This window comes from Penicillium odoratum (assembly GCF_028828045.1).
Source record: "Penicillium odoratum strain IBT 22623 chromosome Unknown utg000005l_segment0_segment0, whole genome shotgun sequence".
Classification (NCBI taxonomy): domain Eukaryota; kingdom Fungi; phylum Ascomycota; class Eurotiomycetes; order Eurotiales; family Aspergillaceae; genus Penicillium; species Penicillium odoratum.
Window position 1 is genome coordinate 6,865,788 of NW_026643147.1, and position 25,064 is coordinate 6,890,851.

Genomic DNA, 25,064 nt, shown 5'->3' on the forward strand with positions numbered 1-25,064 from the left:
TGGACGAGACAGTTCCCCTTTCCCCCTGTTTGATATACATAAGGGCAAAAACCATGGTCATCTGACAAGAGGAACATGACTAATCCTATCCTGACCTTTCAGGTGTAAAGCGAGTTTAATTCAAGTCTAAATCAATTTGCTCTTACTATTTCCCATTTGAAAGTAGGAAATTCAGACGAATCAAAGACTTGGATTTAGAACGGGGTTTATAAAAGCAAGACAAGTCCAATAGTCCTGGATTTACAAGTCGTCAAGGTTTGCGTTTTCTCTCCCTCTACGTCATACCTAAAGCCCCCCCCGGAGACCATCATTTGATATCCACTTTTTTCCCTCTTTCATCCACTCCTAAGTCGATCCAAGCAATGGGCTTGCGGGTACTGACGCCAGTTTCCAGAGTCACTCTTGTCTGTGGTTCCCTCGATCCCGATCATCCCCCCCTCAAATCACCCACACACTTGTTGTGCCCTTCCGCCCCAAACACCTTTGACCTAGAGGGCCAATACACCATTTGAGGCTTATCCATCTCTTCCCACACCCATTCCCTCCTATTCGTTGAAGGGCGGTTTTTTCAAGAAAAAAATTCTTGCATTCTTTTCCTATTACCCTTTTCGTTTCTTCTTGCAGCGCATTTCGCGTGACGGACTTCGCCTGCCCTTCTCCCCCTCCCCCTCCTCCTCCTCCCCAAGACTACTACGAACGGACCGTTGTGGCCGAGACATGAACGACCCGTCTTGCTCCCGCGTCGTCGTCGCCCAGGAGTATTGATTTGTTTGGTCGAAAAGCATGGGGGACGTGCATAACAGGAGGAGCCCTCCCTTTCCATCGCCAACAGAGACAGTGCCGCCCGTTGCCGTGTCACAACCTCCACTCCTAGCCCCGCGTTCGCCAAAATATTCTCCCCTGGACAATGATCACGCAAGTAGATCGAGAGATGGAATCTTCCTCGGAGCTGATGGCATAGCGAAGTCGACAAACCGCAAACCTCGTTTTTCGCGGGGTGACTCCACCGAACAGGTTGCCGGCTTAACACCGATCACAGAGGACACACCACCTACGGACGACCGGCAGGAGGATCAAGGTCGGAGTTCACAAACCTTGAAGGAGTTACGAAGACAGATGGAGGAGTTACTGGTTTATCAACAAATGCAACAGCAACAAGCCCCAATACAGGTCCCGGCCGGACAGTCAAATGAGCCTCCCAGGAAACGACGGTTATCTACCTCGTCTATGACGGATCTTGCCAACACGATCGCGCACCCTTCATCAGGCTCGCTTGGCTCCGGAGGGACGATCAAAGCTCCCTCGCCAACCCACAATGTCGTCCAAACACCTTGTTACCCATTCCCCAGAGTACAAGATTCGACGAAATCCAGCTCGGAACAAGCAGGACGCGAGGGTCAATTTCGATTAAAACTTCCATCTGAGAAGCTGAAGTCGTCAGAATCTCAATCACCAGAAGAGAAACCCACCCCGGTACAGGCCCCGATGCCAGCATCAAAATTTCTGCCCGCTCAATCAAACGCAATACCCGATGATCCGGACTATGCGACCCCAAATTTATACGATTTGACGCTGAAATTGAATGCGGATGCGGGGCTGGAAGGATGGTGGTCGAACCTCATTGATATCCTGCAAACAAATTATGGAGCCGAGCGGATATCACTTGCAGTTCCGGGTGATGCGACAGATCTGGAGAACGTGCCATGGGGTCAAAAGGCGGTTTTCAATCAACATGCATCAGTAGATGATGGCCAGAAATCATTCATGCATGACTATGTACCGCCAGACACCCCCGCCGTGCAAACTTACAGCAATGCGGCGAACCTATTTGATGAAGTGCCATATTCCTCCGCGACGTCTTCCACTCGACCTCCCTTATCTTCACGCCACTCCTTTGCTGGGTTTGGTCACGGCAAAAAGCAATCTTCGGACCTGGACTCGTCCCAACAGCTATCGAAGTCCAACAGCATCAAGTTGGACAAGAAGCACACTCGTATTCCGGGGTTATCTACTGATACCAAGCCATTCTCGAGCAGCCAACGAACTCCCCAAACTCAAACTGAAGTGAATGATGTTCCAAGCAACTTGATTCCTGTGCGAAATGCAGTGTTCCCTTTGGCAAGACCCCTGGAGGTAGAGTCAGATCCGCTCATTAAACGTACCGGTGTAGTCAAGCTTTTTGGCCGAACAAGCCCCGTCATCCTCACGCGAGAATATTCGGAGAGCTCAGCCCCTGTCTTTAGGAACCTGGCACGGAGCCCTCTAGAGACAGTCCAAGTTACACCAGGGAGTGAAACGCCCAAGACGCACGTAACTGCCCCAGTTGTTTCCTCGCAACAGGAACATGCGACCGGCCTTCTTGCTCTTGGGCCACGGCTATACGATGAATACGAGCAAGCCCCTCAGTCGCCTTGGTCGCAATCCCCTGCGCCTTCACCGGCTCCACGCACATATGCCGATCAGAATCCCTTTTTCAGCAGTCATGCAGTTGACGAGGGTGCATTTGAGAAAGATCCACCTCCTCACGACTACTCCAACACACGCCCATTGGAGGCCATTGGAGTTGACCACTCAAAGACCGTGATTCACATCCCGCTATTACACGGAGGTCGCTCCGATCAACCTTCATCGTCAACTCTGAGATTCCCGGTCGCGGTCATCTCGATGCTGTCCGAAATTAGACCGTACCCGCCCAACCTCCGCAGATCTCTTGCAGACATTATGCCTCACTTAACAACCTCATTTTGTCTGGCCCAGCAGTATAGCCAACTTGAACGTCAATTGACAACGAAGATGGAAACTCCTCGCTATGGCCATTTGCTAGGACTTGGTGGTACCTTTTCCGATGCGAGCAGCGAGCTGGAACTTGTTGCAGGATTAAGTGGCCATGTCAGCTATTCCGTTGGAGACGATGCTTCTGTATCTACCCGAGCCAGTATCGCCAGTCCCAGCGACCGCTCATCGATAAAATTCAGCCCTGCTATTTCAAGCTTCGGAACCCCTGGGTTTGAACTTGGCCACCCGGGAATGGGGTCAGCAGGTCTCTCCCCGGCAATCACCGGGCGAGACCTCGCCACGGACAGCTATTTTACTACTCAACATCCCAAGCACCCCCGCGAGAATGGAGCACAGTATCGGCAACGTCTCCCTAAGTCTAAGATTAAAACCGCCGAATCCACCCCAACCTCCCCTGGACGCGTGACCGCAAACGCCCCCAAGGTCGAAGAAGCCACCCCCCAAGATCCCAGCCCTGCCGTGGTATATCAATCACAAGACATAAGACCACCGTCGCTTGTGTCCCCTACGCAAGCATCCTCGCGCCAGGGATCCACAAACTCATTCTATGCTCAGCTACAACGTGAATTGCCTCGCCCATTCCCTGACACTATTGCACAACTGATGCTCAATTCAATCCCTCTTCATCTCTTCTTGGCCAAGCCCCAGAGTGGTGAAGTGATATGGACCAACACCAAATTCGATGCTTACCGGAGAAGCAAGCCCCAGGAACAAAAATTGCGAGACCCTTGGCAGAACATTCATAGCAGTGAGCGAGATCATGTCTCAAGTGAGTGGGAAAATGCTTTGCGGACAGGCTCTCAATTCACAGAAAGAGTACGTGTGAGACGATTCAACGACGAGAGTGCGTATCGCTGGTTCATATTTCGAGCAAACCCGTTATTGTCCACGACCGGAGAAGTCCTTTATTGGATTGGCTCTTTCCTCGATATCCATGAACAGCATATTTCTGAGCTGAAAGCCACCCAGGAGAGGGAAAAGTTTGCCACTGATGCCAAATACCGGGCGTTCTCGAACTCGATCCCTCAGGTGGTGTTTGAGGCTACTGAAAACAGGGGTCTGATATTTGTAAACGAGCAATGGAACTTGTACACTGGGCAACCGCTCGAGGAGGCTCTTGACCTGGGATTTGCGAAACATGTTCACCCAGACGATTTAGAGAAATGCGGCGGCCTCTCCTCGCCCATGAAGCAAAGCCAAAGTGGGCCAGTCGAATCAAGAAAACCTGCAGATGGAGGAAATGGCTCAATTCCCTCAGAAGTACATGGCGTTTCCTCCGCCTTGGACGAACTTGTGAGGCGTGGTGTTGCCTCTTTGCAAAAAGATGAAAATGGCCGTGTGTTCTACTCTACCGAAATCCGACTTCGTTCCCGAGGAGGAGATTTCCGATGGCATTTGGTTCGCCTGGTTCTCGTTGAGACGAGCAGCTTTGGCAGCGAAGAAGCCTCTTGGTACGGCACTTGTACCGACATCAACGACCGCAAAAACCTTGAGCGTCAACTCAATAAGACAATGGAATCCAAGACGAAGTTCTTTAGCAACATGTCGCATGAGATCAGAACCCCTCTCAACGGAATTCTTGGAACTATTCCATTCATCCTTGATACGCAGCTGGACAGTGACCAAAGGAGAATGCTGGACACAATCCAGAACAGCTCCATCAATCTCCGCGAGCTGGTGGACAATATTCTAGATGTTTCTCGTGTCGAGGCTGGTAAGATGACGTTGGTTAGCTCTTGGTTCCATGTCCGCTCGATGATTGAGGATGTGATTGATACCATCGCTTCTCGAGCCATCGATAAGGGCCTCGAAATCAATTATCTGATGGCTCAAGATGTACCGTCAATGGTAATTGGTGATCGATTCCGTATTCGCCAGGTCCTCATCAATCTTGTCGGCAATGCTGTCAAATTCACCGCACAGGGCGAAATTTTCATCTGCTGTAATCTGAGTCGCGACGAATCGCCAAACACCAAAGGCACCGAGACTTTCTTGAAGTTTGATGTTATGGATACTGGCAAAGGGTTCAGCAAGACTGATGCGGACCGTCTCATGCAAAGATTCAGTCAGTTGGGAGAGAACGGATCGCAGCAAAATGCTGGAAGTGGACTCGGATTGTTCCTGTCGAAGCAACTGGTTGAAATGCATGGCGGTAGCCTCACGCCCAGCAGTATGGAGGGCAAGGGAGCCAAGTTCTCTTTCGATGTCAAGGTTGATGCTCCCTCGCCTCCATCGCCATCCGAGAGACCCAGTCTACTACGCCAAGCCTCGACTGCTTCCAGAAGACCGGTAACGTCCAGAACAACCTCTTACGATCAATATGCGCTATCTCCGTTGCGAAACTTTGATCTGAAACTACCAGATCCTTCCACTCTTTCTCCGGCACTCGATTCTCCTGCATCGCGGTCTCAATCGCCTACTTTCAGCAACCCTGCAGCGGTCTCTGACGCAAAGCGTTTAACGTCGACCTATTCTGCTCCTCCAACCCCGGATCTTTCGACTGCTCAGTCACCACCATTGGGCTTTCCGAAAATCGACGGGGTGTCAAGCACGGGCCCACAGAAGCAATCAAGTGCAGAGAATTCTGCTGGTTCAATTTATACCCCTCCCGTCCGGTTGACTCCACCACCGGTCAACACCTCTCAGGAGTCGATCAATTCCTCGGCAAAAGAGGCTGCAGTAGTGCAGGAACCCCTCTCGATTTTTATCTTGTGTCCCCTCGACAATACCCGGCGATCTACAAAACAGCACATTGAACAAGTCGTACCGCACGAGATTTCTTTCACGATAACCACCTTGCCCGACGTGGATGAGTGGAAGGACATGATACAATCAGGCTCCAATGCACGGTGTACTCATCTGGTTCTCAATCTACCTGCAACCGATGACATTTTGGAGGTAATTCAACATGTGGCTGAGTCTGATCCTGCTACTGCCCCTGTAGTTGTGATCATTTCAGACTTGTACCAGAAACGCCAGATTAGTACTCGTGTCAAAGAGCTGGCAACCTTAGGGAAGAAAGTCTTCATTGTACCGAAACCTGTGAAGCCTTCTGCGTTCTCGACGATCTTTGACCCCGAGAGCAAGCGCGAGCTGAGTAAGGATCGAAACCAGGATATGGCTCGCGAGATCAACAACAATTTCAAGTCCATGTCCAAGATGGTCAAGGAGCAGCTGGGAAATAAAGGGTATCGCATCTTACTTGTGGAAGATGACGAAATTAATCGCGACGTATGTCCTGGATCCTATAAAGTGAATCACAACGGTGCTAAACATTCATCTAGGTCATGCTTAAATACCTCGACAAGATCAAGCTGATGTCAGAAACTGCGTCCAACGGCCAGGAGGCCATCGATATGGTCTTTTCCAAGGAACCGGGCTACTTCTCTCTCATCATTGTAAGCCTTTTCACCCGTAAATAGGAGGGCTTGACTAATGACTAATGTATCAGTGTGATATTCAAATGCCCATCAAGAACGGATATGACACATGTCGAGAAATCCGTGCTTGGGAGCAAAAGAACCATTACCCCCAGATTCCGATCATGGCTCTGTCAGCCAATGCAATGACAGAACAAATTGAGAACGCTGCACGTGCAGGCTTCAATGACTATGTCACCAAGCCCATCAAGCACAACGAACTGGGCAAAATGATGATGGGACTTCTCAACAGCCACCAACCTCTTCTCCTCCTTCGAGACCGTCTACATCCTGGCAACCCGCAAACTAGTATTCGCCGCTAGTGAAAGGTCACATTGATGCCATTCCGTCCCTTTTAAGTCCTTTCATGAGGACAAACTTATATTTTTTCGAATAATATCCCGACTGCTTGTTTTTCAGCCTTCATTTGCTTCCCGGTACACGATCGAGCGAGTCTACGGTTTTCCTTTTACGGTTCACGGTGCAACTGGTTATTGATTTTTTCACGGAATACGGGAATCGGGGTGCGGGGATTAAACCAAAGGGCATGTTCATATCCCGGCGCATGTGCATTTTTTGTGTGCTCACTACCCTCCCCATCGCATTGCACGTTACGAATCTGCCGAAGATACAAGCATCGCATCTACCTGCATCGGGCATTGCACTGTTACCATCTCCCCAGCATACGGCAATCCACTCTTACCGGACGGCTGAATTTTGTGTATTATTGACTTGTTTCCTTTCGCATCTATGTCCCATCGGTGTGGAGGGGTTGGTTTGCTTTGGCCTTTGGAGACCGAGTACATGGCGTTACTGCCCGAATGGGCTATCTTTTCCTCCCTTTCAGCGATCAGTCATATACTGGTTTCTTTGCTTTTTGATTACCTGTGATACCAGATTACGAGCGCATAACGACAGCTGTGGACTTATCTACCTTCTGGATATGTATTTGTCAATAATAATTCACCTTGGTACCTCTTGATTATGTTCTTATGTCCTGACGTCTGGCGGAATCTGTTTACCAGGAACCCTGTCACCCTTAATTACCCTCAACTAGCACATGAGATAGAAGTATATACATAATTTAATGGTGGAGGTACTTACCTAATTTGTACATATGACAGTTCCAACCTTGCATTCGGATGTTGAAGGCCCATTCATGTGACTTGACTTTGACATGGATAGGGTAGTAAATTGAAGACTTCAACCTTAGGCCTCGGGACGCTTTTCATATCTACCCGATGACCTCAATTCTTTGGGTAGACTTTCCGACCTGTCAAAGAACTAAATCTCCACGCTGATAGGAAGGAATCTAAGTTTCGCACAGTCGCCACGGAATCAAGGGGGCGAAGGTTAATCGTAGAGAACAAAAAGTATACAAGGCGTACTTCATATGAGGACTAAGACTAAGTACCAAGTTCTAAGGTAAAGTTCTGAGTACTGATAAATCAAGAATTTAATCCTCAATGAATCATGCATTCTCAATTCCGCCTCCTGCATGATCGTCCACGCTGCCAAAAGGCCGTCAGTATCCGAGAAACATTTAGTTAGATCATGCCCAACAACCCCGGCTTCTGAAAGAAAAACATAGGAGTCCCCAAAGCAGATCCGTGACAAGGGTTAAGGCGCAAAAAGACAAAAAGATAGAAAGATAATAAGACCAAATGGAGTGGGAAATAAATAAATAGGGAACCTGTCCCAAAGCGGCAAAGTAGGATGAGTTGGCGACATCAACCGTCCAGTCATGGCGCTGCATGTGGCGGTGAAGGAAGCGTATCGTGAAAAAAATTAATCCCCGCTTGACCCCACTCTCCCTGCCTGGTCCAAATACACGGTGATCGGCTCAGTGGGCTTGTGGATTGTCCAGATATTCTGATCAAACGTTAAGGAATTGCAGTCCGAGGCCAATTGGGGTAATATCGCTAGAACATAGAGGGTTCGAAGGGGGGAAAGAAAGCAGAAAACCGACGTGGTCGCATGCTATGGGCTGAGAAACCAGAGGGGAATGAACTAGGATATGTGTATGTGAGTGGAGAAAAGTTCTGTCTGGAATCCCTCAGACCAAGACTCCGGGCTCGTGTGCAACGCATGCAACACTGTTAGTTTTGTCATGTTGACAGGGTGCAGGTATACATTGAGGAACCGGAGGATCAGGGAAGATCGTAATGCTCTTTTCCCAAGGCTTTTCATCGCTAGGTTCTAGATGAACCGCATAGCCCAGTTCGTTGAATGTTTGACCGGAGTAGCGAGGCTCAGCGAGGGGCAGATCAGCCACCGGTGAATGGACGAATAGTTCGGGCTATGACGATGAGAAATAAGGACGAGGCAGACCAAGGGATTTCCCCCATTCCTCATATTGCTGATGTGCCTTGCGCGTCATTGTTGTGCTGCCCGATTCCCGGGCTAGATGAACGGGAGGAGATTGGGCGAATCTTTTGGCGTAGTATCCTTGCGAGAGGCTTTTTTTGAAAAAAGAACAAATCCTTTCCAAGTTTTCAATTATTAACATTCGGGAAAAAGTGGGCAATTAGAATAAAAAAAAAAAATGGAGGAGGGTGGTGACACGGTGTAATTCGATGGCAGGATGTGTGTTCAACGGGGCATATTGGCACTCGTCAGGCTGCAAGGCATGCAGAGAGCACGGCTAGGGTGTAGAGTACATTGTAGACATTGGCATGTATTTTGAGGGTATCGGAGTTTCCAAATGGGTCTGCGGCAGGGCCCTTAGGCTCTGGTTGAATTTTCTTTTTCTGACTGGAGCCTGGGTACATCTATGTCAGCAAGAATTAGGACCAATGATGACGGAGATTGGTTTCTCTTATCAAATTGCGTTACCGACGGCCTGCAGAGATGGTCACTTTCGCATGGCCCGAGACTAGGCAAGTCATCGAACGTGTGCATGGAAAGTGGGGAGATGCTTCTCTTCTTCCCGGCGTCTAGAGCGCTTGTCCCGTGCTCCATTGCTCGCAGTTCCCTGCTCCCTTAGCCATTTGTGGGCTGGTGCAGAGGCTTCTTCCCCGGGAGCAATAGCCGCATCAATGCGGGCAAACGGTGAAGCAGGGTTCAGCCTGTTGAGGCAAAAGCTATCTGCCTTTTAAGTTCCTGTGACTTGAACGGATCACACATCAGTCACACAATCTTTATTTTGGACTTGGCTGATCCCAATGTGACTCTGGCGCAGATAGTTTTTGCGCCTGAATACATGGGGGGCCATAGTCTCGGCGAGTTGGGATCTTTGGGATCTGCCGGTTTTCTCCACGGTTCGTTCGGGCCATGCAGTGATGTCCAACATATGGATCTTTATTTCGTGTGACTTCGCCATGGCCTTGATGCCTGCTTTTGAGTTTTGGGTTGCTGAAATTTTAGATCATGTCGGGCAGTGAGACATGTTTTCTGGATTTGATTTGATTTTCTCACTGCAGAAGAAAATGGGTGTCGGAAGGAAACCCACGGCTGTTGGATGTCGAATGTGCAAGGGAAATCGGTCCCTTTCGAACAGTTGACCATCACGCGGACATAAAGGTCAGTGCTAAGAAACTGACACATTAAATATCCAAACTGGACTAGGAATACCCTAGGTTTGGAACAAAAATGTCGTATGTCATAACGGTTCTGTAGTTCGCATCTCGTTTCGGCCGCATCCATTGAGCGAATCAACCTCGATCCTCGAGTCGACTATCCGCCTCCCAGCCACCGAATTTCGAGAACTAAAAGCATTGAGGGGTAAAAGATAAGAGAAAAAAAAAAAAAAGATCTGAAGAACAAGTGGGGGAAAATTTGAAGGCAAAAAAAGAGGGAAAAAGGGCAGAGAATGAGAGAACCGGGAAGCAGCGCTTTTATACTTCTCTCCTCCACTCCAACCTCATGACCAAAAACCATTTCCTACTCCACTTATAGTCAACTTTTCTTCTTTTTTTTTTTTGAAAATTTCCAATTCCTCCGCTCGGACCCAAGAGAATCACACCATTCGGGGGACTACGTAGGCCTAGGACGATGATCCTGGGAAAAAACCGCCACGGGGGAGCGGAAACCTTGGACCGGAAGAGCGCCCTGGCCCAGACACACTCAATTCCCACTCAGGGCGGGGTCAGGGCGGTCCAAGAGACGAATCGGCGGGCAGATACGGAGAGGAGACACAGCCGAAGCCCGGAGATTGGAAGATACACAGGAGGGGTGCGAGTCCTGGTCTCTTCAATGGTCCAATGGATCCCGTCCGGGACCCTCCTTTCCTTGCCATCCCTCCTCGCCTCGTCACGACGAGGGACCCCCGCCGGAGGGAAGACTGTCCGTCAAAGTCTATAAATTCCCTTGTCTGGTCGGCTAGTCCCAGTCTTCCTCCTTCTTCCTCTTTCATCTCTTCCAGCTGCCCCATCGAAACAGCCCTAAGTGTCTTGATCTCTTTTTATATTGCTGCATCAGACCACATCAAGGAGTATATCATCCTCCCATTCATCATCGTCTGACCATATTGAGACCTTCTCACCATCCAATCCATATTTCTACCATCAGTCATAATGTCTGCCCACCGTCAGTACTACCAGCCCTCGGCAGTTCCCATGAGCATGCCCTCCAAGGCACCAGCTCCAGCTAGCATGTACCCTATCTCCAGGGTTCCAGGCTCGCCAACAGACTACTCTGATGCGAGCACCACTGCCGGTAGCCGCACATCCGGCGGCCTAACATTTAGCTCCGCTGGCGGGGACTACGACTCCAGCTCAGCTTCATACTCCGGCGTGGACGTCGTTGACGTCCTGAGCGACCGCATGCAGAATGCGTTCGACCCAACACCGCTCGACAAGAGTCTGGCAAGCCAAGCGCAAACGTGAGTTCTATCACCTGAAATGAGAATCTCCACAGCCCCACTCCAAACGGCGACCTGCCTTCGCAAACGCGCAAATGAGCGAGACAGCCAAACCGCAACTTTCTGCATCAATATCAAATCAAAATTTGAAGCTAATGAGCCGCACGAAATTTAGTTCCGGCCAGCTGCGCGCAAAGCAACAAGAGCTCCTCGAGCTCCAAGCTATGGCCCAGCGCCGCATGAAAGGCCTGCGTGCAAACTTCAACGAAGGACTCAAGACTGCACGAGAAACCAAGCGGGATCTCGAATGGACCCAGAAGCGCGTCAGGTAAGCATACCTTAGAAAAACCTCCACTTCACTGCAGGGAATGCGCAGGACTTCAAATTCCACCTCGAAACCCCCTGGCATGGAATGGACGTTGTCGAGATTTCCGCCCCGCTCCGCGCGACAGGGGGATGAAATCATGATAGCCTCCGCTCCGCCGGGCCAGATCTTGGCACGTGCGCCAGGAGATCGACGGGATGACGTCCAAATTAGCACTGCATGCCGTTCCTGCAGTGGTCCCTGATTTCCCCGGAGTTCCAGAAGCTGACGAATCGTTTTTCCTGCGAATAGCGCCCTCAAATCTAAGGCCGAGAAGGCCCACCCGGATGAATACCGTCGGGCATCGAAGAAGTACACCTACGACGACTACTGATTCGGTGGCTAGACCCGCTTTAAGGAGCATGTGTTTCTATTGCTTATTCTAACGACTGCTATGATGACTTCGGACAAAATCGGAACTTAGGACTTGGACTTGGATTGGGATGATTTAGTTTGGGACGGATTAATTTGCTTTTTCGGACGGTTGGTTTGTTTTTGAATGTATATAGCTCTTCATTTCCTTGTGTATAGCGTCTCCATAGTACTTACTATCTGAACGGGCGTGATTTTCATCAATCATACGCTGTTTTTACCATTATACCGTACCGTTTAAGGCTTCCTGGCCATTAATGGCCGTATGTGTATAGTCCAAGAGTTATGACCCTGTACTACTCGTCGTGAGCCCTAAAAGCTGCTCTACTGAAGCGAGGGCTGGTTATAGGCTGTATGCTGTGGCTAGGGATCCACTCTGCTGGCTAGAATTTGTAGATGTGATGTCTGATAGGGCTACAATGTTAGGGTTTCAACTCCTTGCATGTGCCATAGGTAATTAACAAAAAGGATCTCGGTTCAAATGTTGAATGTACAGTGCTCGTAGGATCAATTACGAAATTTCTTTTTTTTACCCGGTAATGTGAGAGGACAGAAATGGTTTTGAGTCGCATTGCATAAAAGCTGTCCTACTAGATTAACTATGCTTGAAGATGAACGCCCGATAGTAGGCATGGACAAAGCAACCAATCTTAAAGAATGCCTCGGTCTGTAGTACCTTTGTAAGCACCCTACTACTACAGGAACCAAGTAATCAAAGGCAAAAGCGTGATATACAACAGTCAAGCAAGGGGTAGCATTACACAGCTTTAATAAGCTCTTATCTATATACCATCTAAGCGAATGACTGCTCCTCGATCGCCCGGTTAATGACCCGAACAAACCGGCCAACCTTATCATCATCCTGCTTAGCAGTCTCAATACCTAGGAGAACCTTCTTGATGCCCACACTGACCCGGCCATCATCTGCCAGACCACCCACATTCTCCAAAGCACGATCAATTTCCTTGTCATCAAAGGCACCGGACTGCTTCATAACATAGCGCAGCTCGCTAAATGACTGCACGTTCGGAACCATGATATCCGAGTTGAACGAGTTGTAAACGTCAAGCTGTTTCATCAAAGCACGCTCAGTAGTTGTAGCCAGGACCAACAGACGACGCCCATGCGTAGGCTGCTTTCGGAGGAAGACCATGAGGGCCTGTAGAACGCTATTGCTGAAGCGGGGACCGATGGGCACCCAGTCGATGATGCGCTCGATGTTGTCGATAACAACAATACTAGTGTTGGATTTGTAGGCGCTATCAAAAATTCGGCTAATATGTTGGATCTTGGCTGGCTCACTGAAGCCGACCATGTCTTCCGGACTGATCAGCTTGATAAAGGGGAAACCGGAGTCAATGGCGATACGAGCTGCGAGTGCTGTCTTGCCACTGCCAGGGGGACCGTGAAGCAGGACAGAGAAGAGGGGGGTGGCCTGTGCCTGGCCAACTTGCTTGACGAATAGCTCGCCTTCCCGCATGATTTCATTGATGGTCTCAGAGTAGTGGATGATACCATACTGGATGCGACTAGAAAGTTCTTCCTCTGAAACACCAAAGGCAGGCTTCACTTCGTCAAGAGCGTGGTGGAAGTCGGATTGGTTGACCTTCATGTTGATTACATCGTCATTAATGCTGGCCATGGTGCCAACTTTGACGTGGCGAGAGAAAGCAAACGACGAGGCCGACTTGACCAAACCGGCAATCTCGGCACCGGAAAAGTTCTTGGTCACAGTTGCAAGCTCACGCAAGTCGACGTCGGAATCGAGTACGTCGTTTTTACGCATCTTCTCGGTATGAATTTTGAGAATTTGGCTTCGACCCTGTTCATCAGGGAGTGAGATCTCAATGTGGACCTCCAAACGGCCAGGACGCAGCAAAGCCTCATCAATCATATCCATTCGGTTGGTCATACCGATCAACAGAATGTTGTTAAGCTGGTCAACACCATCCAGCTTAGACAGCAGTTGGTTGACAACACTATCACCAACACCAGTGCCGCCGCCTGCACCACTACCACGCTGCTTGCAAACGGCATCCAGCTCATCAAAAATGATGATGTGAAGGCCACTTTCATCACCCTTATCTTTGTATTCCTTCTCGGCATCCGCGAACATCTTTCGAATGTTCTCCTCGGACTGACCCACATATTTATTCAAGACCTCGGGTCCGTTGATGATCTTCGGTTCTCGAGCATTAAGCATTTTTCCGATCTGCCGCGCGATCAAAGTTTTACCAGTACCCGGGGGTCCGTAAAGCAGAAGACCTTTGACATGCTGAATACCAAGCTTCTCAACCAGACCGGGAGGGAAGATACGAGACGCAAAAGCGCGACGGAAGATGGTGCTGAACTCGGAGTCCAGACCACCAATTCCCATATCCTCAAATTTGAAGCCGGGCTGGATGATCGAATTGGCAGCGGGGCGTCGGTTTGAAGCTTTGACATTGATACCTGTTGCAGAATCTTTGAAGAAGTTGAGCTGAGTATGCCGTGTGATGATTCCTCGAGCTGCAGGGTTTGTCTCAACCTCTCCAGCATTGGAGTCAGATTTCTCCGCAGTCAGGTCGACTCGCTGGACAGTCTTAACCTGCAACAGAAGTGGGATGCTCTTGTGGTCCATCAAGATTCTTTGACCCGGAGCAAACAGTTGGTTTTCAAAATTCTATCGAGGTTAATAATGGGTCATACTGCTGGGGCTTAGAATTAACATACTTTGATGACAGCATTTGCGAGCTCATCCTGATCATATGGTGCCTCCACTCGCTTCTTTACCGAAGCGAAGCTGACTTCAATATCCGCAGATCCCAAGTAAGCCTGGCCGCCTTGACTGAAAGGATCGTACAACTGTACTTTAATCGCATCCCTCAATCCAATGTTGGCCCATGTTCGCTGAGGGTCCGACATGCTCATGTATCCAGGCGGGAAGCCATCCAAGGGACGGGCTGAGAAGACGAAAACGTCATTGATGAGGAGGAGCACATCGCTGCCGTCGCGACTCGGAGGAATGTCCTGGGGCGAAACAGCGACACTGCGCCATGTCAGTATTGGTAATAGGCCAGAAGGAAAACTCGCAATCCACATACAGGTTACCAAAAGTGTAGTTGTCGTTTGGACTCTTGCTGGGGTGGAGCGTCCAAGTAGGACCGCCTGCGGACGGCATGCGCCCAGGCATTTGTTGTGGCGGTCTGCCAGTATTCTGAGTTGGAGGAGGCCCGTGTCCGCTTGATTGAGAAGTTGCGTCAGTCATGGGCACATCGCCGTCAGGGGTATGCCCCGCGGGCATGGGGGGGCCATAATCATACCGTGGAGGCCCTTGATTCGGGTTCGAGTAGCCCTGCGGGGACGGACGAGCCGGCTCCTGTCGAGAAGCGAAGGGGTTAGGAACGGACGGTAGATCTCTCCGATTAAACATTTTGAATCGTGCGAGATCTGGAGATTGGAAAGGTGTAGGTGTTAGTGTGTTGAGGGGAGTTTGGCGGTGACGCCACTGTGTCTTAACAGCAGGCAGCAAGATACGCGACACCTCGGTTCAGCACGGCTCAGCCAGATTTAGTAATATAAGAATAGCTTGGTGATTTACAAGCGCAAGCAATGAAATTCGGAGATAGTGAAGTTGAGGTAGTAAGTTCACGAGCTGGAGGTTCACCCCGACGACCGCAATAGCGTCAGGCGGTGGGGGCCTTATCGATAAGCCAAGTCTAGAGCTCTCACTTCAGAGTTACACTACGCTTCAATCACCATCACGATGCCGCTGTAAGTCGCCTTTTGTTTCCAGTCTATTTATGATCTAAGCTCATATCTCACAGTCATCTTCTCGGCAAAAAGTCATGGAACGTCTACAACACCGAGAATGTTGCCCGCGTCAAGCGCGACGAGGCCCAAGCGAAGGCCCTCGAGGAGGAAGATGAGCGTCGCATGCAAGAGGTCGATGCTGAACGGCGAATCCGAATATTGCGCGGACAAAGACCGTCTAATTCCCCTCCACCGCCACCTGTGCGCTCTTCATCGGATGCTTTTAGTCGACCAGAACGAACATCAGCCGATGGCATTGGAAGGTCTCGCAAAAGAAGGCGCGTTGCTGGGGAGGATGACACAGATAGAGATATCAGATACGCGCGAGAGGATGCAGAGCAAGCAAGTTCTAATCGGGCGCTCGCGCCCCTTCGAAGGAGCAAGAATTCAGATGCCCCGATCTTGGACCGTGACGGTCACATCAACCTTTTCCCTGCAGAGGAGGGCGGCAAAAAGGCGGAGAAAAACAAAGAGGCCGAAGCTGAGGCTCAGAAAGAAAAACGGAGCTATGAAGATCAATATACAATGCGTTTTTCCAATGCGGCAGGGTTCAAACAGTCAGTCGGTCAACAACCATGGTATTCATCCTCCGCACAGGCAGCGGAAGCCCCGGACACAAGGTCGAAAAATGTATGGGGAAATGAGGATCCTATGCGCAAAGAACGCGAGAAAGTCAGGATGGATGCCAATGATCCACTTGCGGCTATGAAGCGCGGTGTTCGGCAGTTGAGAGCGACAGAGCAAGAGCGAAAACGTTGGAATGAAGAGAAACGAAGGGAGCTTGAAGCACTCAAATCAGAGCAGAGAGGTCCAGATCGCTCCAGCTATCATCGCCGGAGACGCTCAAAATCTGTTGATAGCCTCGAGGGATTCAAGCTCGATGCACCAGCTGGCAAAGACCGAGACGAGAAAGAGCACTTCAGTTCACGGCATCATCGTCACCACCGAGAGCGAAGTCGCAATAGACATCGAGACAGTTCGCCTCGACGGTCACATCACTCATCGGGTCGCAGTCATCGTCGACGCGACGAAAGTCATGGAACTCGGCGTTACTAATCACTGGGAATGAAGAGATATCTTCTCGGGGCTTAATGATTATGATTATGATTACAAGTATTAATTTCCATTGGTATTATCTTTACCAAGTATGAAAATGGTTCACCATAAGTCATGGGTATGTAGACCATCCAAGTCTCTTATATGCATAACTACATAATTTTTTTGATTGAACAAAAATAGCAATCTACATGCTACCACCTGCTTCCTCAACGAGCGGGTAAATCAATCAAATAGCACACAATAAAACGCCCAGAACGGATCGCTGCAAATGTTTATTGAAGCGACCACTTCTGAGCACCCTTGGTGTTTTCGCCTCCCTGCCACTCAATGTTGATGTTGAGGCCTCGGGAACCCTCCTGATCCCTCTTCTGGTATCCAATCTTGCCGGAGATGACCTGCCCCTTCTTAAGAGACTTCTGCTTGTGGTTGCCATGGTCGATCAGTGCAATCGTTTGCTGCCAGTGAGTCTCGATACCATCAGGTCCAGTGGTGAATCCGACGAATCCCTTCTTCTGCATATCGGCGGGAACAGCATTCTCGGGGATAGGTGAGTCTCGTGAAGGCATGAAGAAGATATCGAACCAGATCGCCCAGCCATCCAGGTTATCGATGTCTTTGTTCAATGTGACCTGGAAATCCTTCAAGAAGGTCAACTCATCAACGGTGATGGTGTGTAGGGGAAGAGGCAAGAAGATTGCTGAGTCCGCGGCAATTGTCGAAGATGGGATATTGCGAACAAGGGCTTCATCGTAGATCTTCAATAACATGCTAGTCATCTTGAAGCCGTAGACATTCTCCCAGAAGGAGATGTGGGAAGCCAGGAAGTCTGGGTCCTCGTAGGGTGCGATGCGAAGGGTCGCGTGGGAAGGAACCATCAGACCATCAGGAGCGAGGTAGCGGTCCCGAGCGTAAATGACGGAGTCAAACATGCACTCGAAGAGTAGGGCATAACCCATCCATTCGGAGATAATGATATCAACCTTGTCAACCGGCAAAGTGACCTCCTCGATCTTTCCACGGACAAGACTGTAAACTGTTAGCGGAGACCCCATCAAAGTCTCTTGAGACGGATTCATACGTGATAACATCTCCAAACTCGTTGTCAAAGACAATTTCCTTAGCACGGTCGATGATGTTGGAATTGTCAACGGAGATGACCTTCTTCGCACCGGCCTTGGCGCAGAACATGGACAGGATACCAGTTCCACAGCCCACATCCAGAACAACCTTATCCTTGAAAAGGTGCTTGTTTTCGTAAACGAAGTCGCGGTAGGCATCAGTGCGGATGGCATCCTTCAACATGGACTCGTGAATTCCTTGAAAGCAACAGTCAGTAAAGGTCCAATTATGGAAGGTATCTATTTGGCATACCGTTATAAGCGTAAGATGCGAAGTAATCATCATCGACCTCCTGAGCTTTGTTGGAGCTAGAAGCCTTGGGTGCAAGTTTCTCGTCTTCCTTAGACAATTGATCTTCCATTGACTGCTGGACTGCGAGCCTGTACTCAGAGAACTGAGTCTGTAGTCTCTCCAGTTCCTCCTGAAGCTCTAGAACTCGGCGCTCAGCTTCGCTTCCAGTAGCTGCCTCCTCACCCTGTTCTTCGGTGATGTCGTCCAGGCTGTACAGAAGAGCATCGTCCTCCATCACAGGCTTCAAGTAGAGATCATCGTCAAACTGAGACTTAGACTGGACATCGATTGACTTGTTTCCGGCCTTGACTTGGGTTCGAATGTAGTTCACCAGCTTAATGGTATCAATGAAATCCAGACCTATCATGATTGTTTGTTAGTCCGCTATCTCTCCCATATAAGTTGACTCTCCAATTAAAGACATACCGAGATCCTTCTGAATCTTCAACAGATCAAACTGGTGCTTCTCCTTGCACGCCTTCAGCATAGATCGTGCATCGGGGAAAACCTCGGTGGAGAAAAGATCCACGACAGGCTGTGTCTCATCATCAGCCTCGACATCTTCCCATCCCTCCTCGTTGCTAGAGTCCGACTCGTCCGAAATTGAGCGGGAATCAGCGGGGATTTCATCCACTGGCTCTGTACGACTAGACGACGCCATTGTACGTTAGAATTGTGTGACAATTTTAAGCTTAAAGATTGGGGAATGGAGGGGCAGAGATCAAAGATAAAAAAAAATCGTTATCGGGATGTTGCCTGAGGCCAACAAACGGTTGCCCCGCCCTGTTTGTTTATTGCGGAACCACGAGATGTGATGAGTCCGGCGAAAGTGATTCTCGCCCTTTCCTCAATCAAACTACTTCAAATTTCAAGGTCATGGCTTTCTTTTTTAATCGCGGCCGGTCACGGCAACCGGCTGATGTTGCTCGCTCCACCAAGGAACTGCTTCTTAGGGTCCAGGAGACTCCCAACTTGCCCAAGGTTTGGCCCCCGATGCCATCCGCCTATACAATGCTGACGCAGTCCCAAGGCCGAAGAAGAGCTCGCCAAACAACTCAGCCAGATGAAAGTCATAGTTCAAGGGACACAAGGCGAGTCAATTGTTTGCTGATGCTATGGTTTTTCTTGCAATGGGTAACTGACTGTTGCTTTGATTCTAGAGGTCAACACGTCACCGGACCAAGTTCACGCCCTTGTTCAAGCAACGCTCCAAGAAGACCTTCTCTACGACCTATCACGAACAATCCACTTGCTTCCATTTGAAGCGAGGAAAGATACACAGACAATTTTCTCCCATATCCTCCGTTTCCGACCTAGCAACTACGCACCGGACAAAGACCCTCCTGTCATCTCGTACATTGTCCACCACCGACCAGAGATCCTTGTTGAATTATGTCGTGGGTACTCGGAGAGTCAGAGTGCCATGCCCTGTGGTGTGATCTTAAGAGAAGCGCTCAAGTTCGATGTGGTTGCTGCAGTGGTTTTGTATGATCAGTCCAAAGAAGGAGAGCCTGCCGTACGGCTCTCCGATTTGAAGCCCAACTTACCTCAAAAAGGCGATGGAGTGTTTTGGCATTTCTTCAACTGGATCGACAAGAGCAATTTCGAAGTGAGCGCAGATGCGTTTACAACGTTCAGGGTAAGAGGTGCAGTGGAAGCGAGTCGAACAAAATGGATATTAATCATTCATAGGAGATTTTGACCCGCCATAAAAACCTAGTTACCGCATATTTGGCTACCAATTATGACCTTTTCTTTGGTCAGTTCAACGACATTCTCGTCCAGTCTGACTCATATGTGACGAAGCGACAAAGCATCAAGCTCCTGGGCGAAATTCTGTTGGACCGTGCGAATTACAATGTGATGATGGCATATGTGGAGAGTGGGGAGAATCTTAAGCTGTGTATGAAGCTCCTGCGGGACGATCGCAAGATGGTTCAGTATGAGGGGTTCCACGTTTTTAAGGTATGACACCCTTGATCCCTAGGGGGTGTGATGCACTGACAAAGCTTAGGTATTTGTGGCCAACCCGAACAAATCAGTGGCCGTGCAACGGATCTTGATCAACAACCGCGACCGATTACTGCGGTTCCTTCCTAAATTTCTAGAGGATCGCACCGAGGACGATCAATTCACCGATGAGAAGAGTTTCCTTGTGCGACAGATTGAACTATTACCCAAGGAGCCCGTTGAGCGAAGCAGACCTAGAGAGACTCAGGGAGTTAATACCGCTGTGGCTTGAAACTCGATCTAAACAATGGACCACTGGATGGTCATGACCTCTTTCTTCTTTCTCTTGACTGTTTTGCCTTTATTATTTGCATGATCGTTATAACTGTACTTTGAATTGCCCCTTTCCCCCATTGCATTAGCTGGTGGTCTGCTGGATTTACAGCCTCGGCTTACGGGAGTTCCGTGCTTTTGTACATGATTCAATGCTCAAAATTGAAAATTTTTCCTTCCAATATTTGCATTGGAACCTGCATGTTCGATATTAGGACTAAATCCATGTCATTAGCCCCAAAAAGCAAGACATAAAGGATACTCCAATATTTTCCGAAATTTCTCGACAATCAATCTCTGAAAAGTCTCTAAACGTCTAAACCAGTCCAGACTCATTCATGACATGGTTCTGTTCTAATCTAAGCACCACTAGCGTACTCCACTCTCCCCTTGTCGTCGTCTGCGGCCCACTGCTCGCGCGGCCGAAGGTGGGATGAAGGAGGTGCCCCTGTACGTTATAAGAGTTACGAATTCTGATATGAACACATTTTTTCTCTGGATATTTTTTCCATGGAATGAAGAAATCTGAAGTATCTGGAATATCTGAAATATCCCTTAGAACGCCAAGAAGAAAGGTCGACTCCACCCTCTCCGTCTTTTCTCATCAATTTTAATTTCCAGACCCTGACAAGCACATATGAAATCAATCCCTGTGGATATTCTCTTCGCTCTCTAATTCCTTCGTTGTCATCTGTGCGAGTCATGCCGGGATAATGGTGGAGGTTCTTGCATCGTTATCCCCTGGATCGGAGTCGCGATCGACGCAAGCTGCGCGCTATGAAACAACGGTCGCCGAACGACCAGTCTCCATAAGATCCTTTTCGCAGCCATTCCACAATACACCGAATCACAATGCCCGCTCCCTCAGCGCTAGCCATGCTCCGCAAGGCTCCCACCGTCCCTCCTCCGCGCGCGCATCCCTCCAAAACCCAAACCAGCTGTCGCCAGCATTAGAAGGCCCTACAAGAAGATCAATGGACGAGCGTCTTGGTAGGGCGCCCTCGCTGCGCAGTGTCCCAAGCATCGTCATTAATGATAACTCTCGCCCTGTTTCGCGACCAGGATCTCGTCCGGGGTCAAGATGGTCGGAGCGCAAGTGGGGTGGGTTGAGGAAACGATCGAGTGACTTGGAGGAGAAGATGAACACGGAGGAATTGCCGCCGGTGCCCCAGATTGACTCTGCGTTCAATGGGATCAGCTTGGATATACCCACGTCATCTCTGGAAGGATTGGGACAGACAATGAAGTTCTCCAACCGCGGCAGCCTGATCAGGGACCGTTCAAAGCGGCCGATTTTGAAACCACGAGATCAACAACCGGAGCTAATCTCAGAGCTTGAGAATTGTGAACCGCAGTCGGATACAGCGTCTTTTCAGCAATCCATACCAACGGATTCGGAGCCACCAAGTAAAGCGCCGAGTATAATCCGTCCCTCGACGGGGTACGATGGTGCGAATGGCGATATACCGGAGGCGACACCACGGCCGTTCAGACAAGAAGGACATCTTCGTCCAAGGCAGACGAGCCTCCAATCCAGGGCCATTTCCGCGGATGAGGATATGCTATCCCGACGAGTGCGACTCATGTACGAGAAGGGCGATGACAGCGTGACCGATAAGGACGTCGCAAAGGCAATGGCAGAGGAAAATGGCGTTCTCTGGGAGGAAACAACACCGGATCTCGAGACGGCCTCGACACCTTCAAATCTCGAGAACCCGCCAACTTCGACCGCCAGGGCTTCTGGCGAAGTAGAGCGCAAGCGAATGAAGAGAGAGACCCAAGAATTGGCAGGTGGCATTGAGTATTGGCAAAATATTGGCGCCGGACAAGTGGATAGATATGGATTTATTCATGCTCAAGAGGACGACGAGCCCCATCCTATCCAGCGAGTCACCACCAGTCTTTTGCTTGCCTCTGAGACACCTCGTCGCAAACTCTCCATTCGTCCCCCGACTGCTCGAGCCAGTACTCGTTCATTCAGTGGGCGGTCTCCAACTCGCAACTTGTCCCAAAGCTCTGCCAACGCGCGTCCAATGTCATCTGCAAGTACCGCCAGCGTGCCGGTTCGGCGATCGACATCCCGCTTACGCTCCGCGACTAATCGCCTCCCTCACAACAGGGATCGGAGGTTCACAGACGAGGCGGCTTATATGCTCACTCTCCCCGCCGATGACCCCGGTGAAGGGAAAGACACACCAGCTGCACGTGCGATGCGGAAGAAGGAGTGGCAGCGCGAAGACAAGTGGACAAAGATGGCCAAACAGACCAAAAAGAGTCGTGACGGCGGTGGAATGAAATTTGAGTTCGATACACATAGCCCGAAACTCATTGAGCGGACTTGGAAGGGGATTCCGGATCGATGGCGGGCAGCTGCCTGGTCTTCATTCCTTGAGGCCAGTGCCAGACGACATAAAAATAGCCCCTCTGAAGAGGAGCTTGTGAAAGCTTTCCATGAAAGTCAATACGTCTCCTCTCCTGATGATGTGCAGATTGACATTGACGTGCCGCGGACAATCACTGCCCACATCATGTTCCGTCGGAGATATCGCGGTGGACAACGACTGTTATTCCGTGTTCTTCATGCCATGTCATTATATTACCCTGATACTGGTTATGTTCAAGGAATGGCAGCTATTGCGGCTACACTATTGGCATACTACGACGAGGAGCATGCGTTTGTGATGCTGGCTCGCCTTTGGCATCTGCGCGGTTTAGAAGAATTATATAAGTCTGGCTTCGCGGGACTAATGGAGGCTTTGGACGACTTTGAACGCGAATGGCTAGCTGGTGGTGAAGTAGCCACACAACTAGTAAGATATACCGAATCTTACCTTGAAACAATATACTGACGTATCCCAGAACGAAGTCGGAGTCCCGCCAACAGCCTACGGCACCCGGTGGTACCTAACGCTCTTTAATTATTCTATTCCATTCCCCGCCCAACTTCGAGTCTGGGATGTTTTTATGCTGCTTGGAGACGCTGAAGAACCCGTTCCTCCGCGACCAGCCACGTCATCTGGAAAAGGATCAAAGGCACCACCACCACGCCTTGGAACCTTTGGACAAGGTCTCGATGTGCTCCATGCTACATCCGCAGCCTTGATCGACGGAATGCGCGATATCATTTTGGAATCCGATTTTGAAAACACGATGAAGGTTCTTACCAGCTGGGTCCCCATCAAAGACATCGAATTGTTTATGCGTGTCGCCAAGGCCGAATATAAGGTCCACCGACGCAAGAAAACCCATTAATTCACTGGGTTTTTCATTTTTTGTCTCCAGTACCCACGCCCCCTAATCACTGTCTTGACAGCTACCTTTATACCCTAATGGTCGGGTCACAATCCCGAGTCCCTGTTGATGTCTAATACCATTATACCCAACACCTTTTGTCTTGCCACGATATGGATCATTGGACTGATCAGTGGAGTACCCTAATATTCCCATACACATTATTATCCCTTGCACCTGATCAATGTCTAAACTCACGCTCTCTAGTTGTTCTCCTTTTCTCCCTGTCCAGTCCTTTTTTTCTTACGACGTCCACTGCTATTGGCTCTCTAGACGATACCTATTCTTATGCTCCCTACATTCTCCTTGAACTTCTTCTTTTGTGACCTCGTCAAACCTTGTCTACTTTCTTGTAATCATAATTGGCTGACTTGTTTATGGCGGTCGTTGGCTACTGGAACGCGTCTACTACGGGAAAGAATGCCACATTTTTATAGTTATTTCTTGCTTTGAACTCTGCTGCCGTCGAGCCCTTGACCTGACACCCAGGTCATGTGACAGATCCTTTGGATAGTCGAGATCCCCTTGGGACCTCTGACCCCTGGACGGCAGATCAGCTGTCGACAAAATCTAGTAAATCGAAAAGTAAAATCCTCTACCCTCGACGAACATGTTATGTAAATACCATGATATTCGGACCAATTCATTCTCCTCTTTGTTAAATGCTATACATAGAAGTATACAAGCCCCCCAAAAGGATCAATCAGACCTCAAGTATTCTCCAATGTGCTCGTACAAAGCGCCGCAACTATTCACATTTTCATAGTTCGTATCAGATCTCTATAATGGTGCAAAAGTACAGAGCGGCAATGTCGGCTTTTTCGATAAATCCATACATGTTCGTGTAGCCCTTCTTCGCATATTCCAGCCACGTATCTGCAATGGCTCCAGCGGTACCTGCTGCATGCTTCGCCAAGGCAACCCTAGTGGAGCCAACATCGAAAGCAAACTTGACACATTTACCGCTTGAACGCTTTTGATAGGAAGCAGTGGAGTTGCCACCTCTAGAGATTGGAACTTGTCGCTGCCCAGTGCCATTTTCGAATCCCCGTATCGAATAATCCCCAGCAGCCTGATCACCTTTCCTCAAATCCTTTAAGAGGTATCGATACTTCAAGGCTGGTTTATCTTTTTTTTCCTGCCTTGGTCCCGACGCTTGAGAGAGTGATATTCGCAAAGGGTCATTCACAACAGCGTCATATTCATAGCTATTGCTTCAAGGGCATCCTCAAAGAAGATTTTCCCATTATCAGTAGGAAGCGACCGAGTGCTTCACTTACCACCACTTGGGTTGACAGGTTGTAAATTGCCTAACAAAGTTTGACAGCCTCTTTGCACTCACATATGAAAGCAAAATTTGTTATATTTTATTTGCGTAAGAAAAGTAGACTGCGGTATACCCGAATACCCTGAGAAACAATACCAAGGAGCCAAAAGAACTCGGTAATATAAGAGCGAATTTCACGACATATTTCTT

General features: G+C 49.4%; 8 protein-coding genes across 8 annotated transcripts; 5 read left to right on the forward strand and 3 right to left on the reverse strand.

Moving 5' to 3' along the window:
* Positions 1 to 783: 783 nt before the first annotated feature.
* On the forward strand, positions 784 to 6,538 carry pkhB (putative sensor histidine kinase/response regulator; the record flags this gene model as incomplete). Its single annotated transcript, XM_057142088.1, has 3 exons — positions 784 to 6,027; positions 6,081 to 6,194; positions 6,248 to 6,538. The coding sequence occupies 3 exons, from the start codon at positions 784 to 786 to the stop codon at positions 6,536 to 6,538; spliced, it is 5,649 nt and encodes a 1,882-aa protein (XP_056996094.1).
* A 4,191-nt stretch (positions 6,539 to 10,729) lies between these two features.
* On the forward strand, positions 10,730 to 11,714 carry N7520_008155 (KxDL motif-containing protein; the record flags this gene model as incomplete). Its single annotated transcript, XM_057142089.1, has 3 exons — positions 10,730 to 11,037; positions 11,192 to 11,344; positions 11,633 to 11,714. 3 exons carry the CDS (start codon positions 10,730 to 10,732, stop codon positions 11,712 to 11,714), a joined length of 543 nt encoding a protein of 180 aa, XP_056996095.1.
* An 831-nt stretch (positions 11,715 to 12,545) lies between these two features.
* N7520_008156 (AAA family ATPase SEC18) lies at positions 12,546 to 15,164 on the reverse strand (the record flags this gene model as incomplete). The annotated part of the gene is made up of 3 exons (XM_057142090.1): positions 12,546 to 14,414; positions 14,465 to 14,780; positions 14,836 to 15,164. 3 exons carry the CDS (start codon positions 15,162 to 15,164, stop codon positions 12,546 to 12,548), a joined length of 2,514 nt encoding a protein of 837 aa, XP_056996096.1.
* Positions 15,165 to 15,497: 333 nt separating this feature from the next.
* On the forward strand, positions 15,498 to 16,600 carry N7520_008157 (uncharacterized protein; the record flags this gene model as incomplete). Its single annotated transcript, XM_057142091.1, has 2 exons — positions 15,498 to 15,505; positions 15,559 to 16,600. The coding sequence occupies 2 exons, from the start codon at positions 15,498 to 15,500 to the stop codon at positions 16,598 to 16,600; spliced, it is 1,050 nt and encodes a 349-aa protein (XP_056996097.1).
* Positions 16,601 to 16,875: 275 nt separating this feature from the next.
* Positions 16,876 to 18,674, reverse strand: N7520_008158 (protein arginine methyltransferase RmtB; the record flags this gene model as incomplete). Its single annotated transcript, XM_057142092.1, has 4 exons — positions 16,876 to 17,629; positions 17,682 to 17,919; positions 17,975 to 18,373; positions 18,440 to 18,674. The coding sequence occupies 4 exons, from the start codon at positions 18,672 to 18,674 to the stop codon at positions 16,876 to 16,878; spliced, it is 1,626 nt and encodes a 541-aa protein (XP_056996098.1).
* A 215-nt stretch (positions 18,675 to 18,889) lies between these two features.
* Positions 18,890 to 20,255, forward strand: N7520_008159 (Mo25 family protein; the record flags this gene model as incomplete). The annotated part of the gene is made up of 4 exons (XM_057142093.1): positions 18,890 to 19,088; positions 19,174 to 19,652; positions 19,706 to 19,978; positions 20,028 to 20,255. The coding sequence occupies 4 exons, from the start codon at positions 18,890 to 18,892 to the stop codon at positions 20,253 to 20,255; spliced, it is 1,179 nt and encodes a 392-aa protein (XP_056996099.1).
* Positions 20,256 to 21,009: 754 nt separating this feature from the next.
* Positions 21,010 to 23,548, forward strand: N7520_008160 (putative TBC domain protein; the record flags this gene model as incomplete). Its single annotated transcript, XM_057142094.1, has 2 exons — positions 21,010 to 23,106; positions 23,156 to 23,548. The coding sequence occupies 2 exons, from the start codon at positions 21,010 to 21,012 to the stop codon at positions 23,546 to 23,548; spliced, it is 2,490 nt and encodes an 829-aa protein (XP_056996100.1).
* Positions 23,549 to 24,359: 811 nt separating this feature from the next.
* N7520_008161 (uncharacterized protein) lies at positions 24,360 to 24,625 on the reverse strand (the record flags this gene model as incomplete). The annotated part of the gene is given in 2 exon segments (XM_057142095.1): positions 24,360 to 24,536; positions 24,551 to 24,625. The coding sequence occupies 2 exon segments, from the start codon at positions 24,623 to 24,625 to the stop codon at positions 24,360 to 24,362; spliced, it is 252 nt and encodes an 83-aa protein (XP_056996101.1).
* Positions 24,626 to 25,064: the final 439 nt, after the last annotated feature.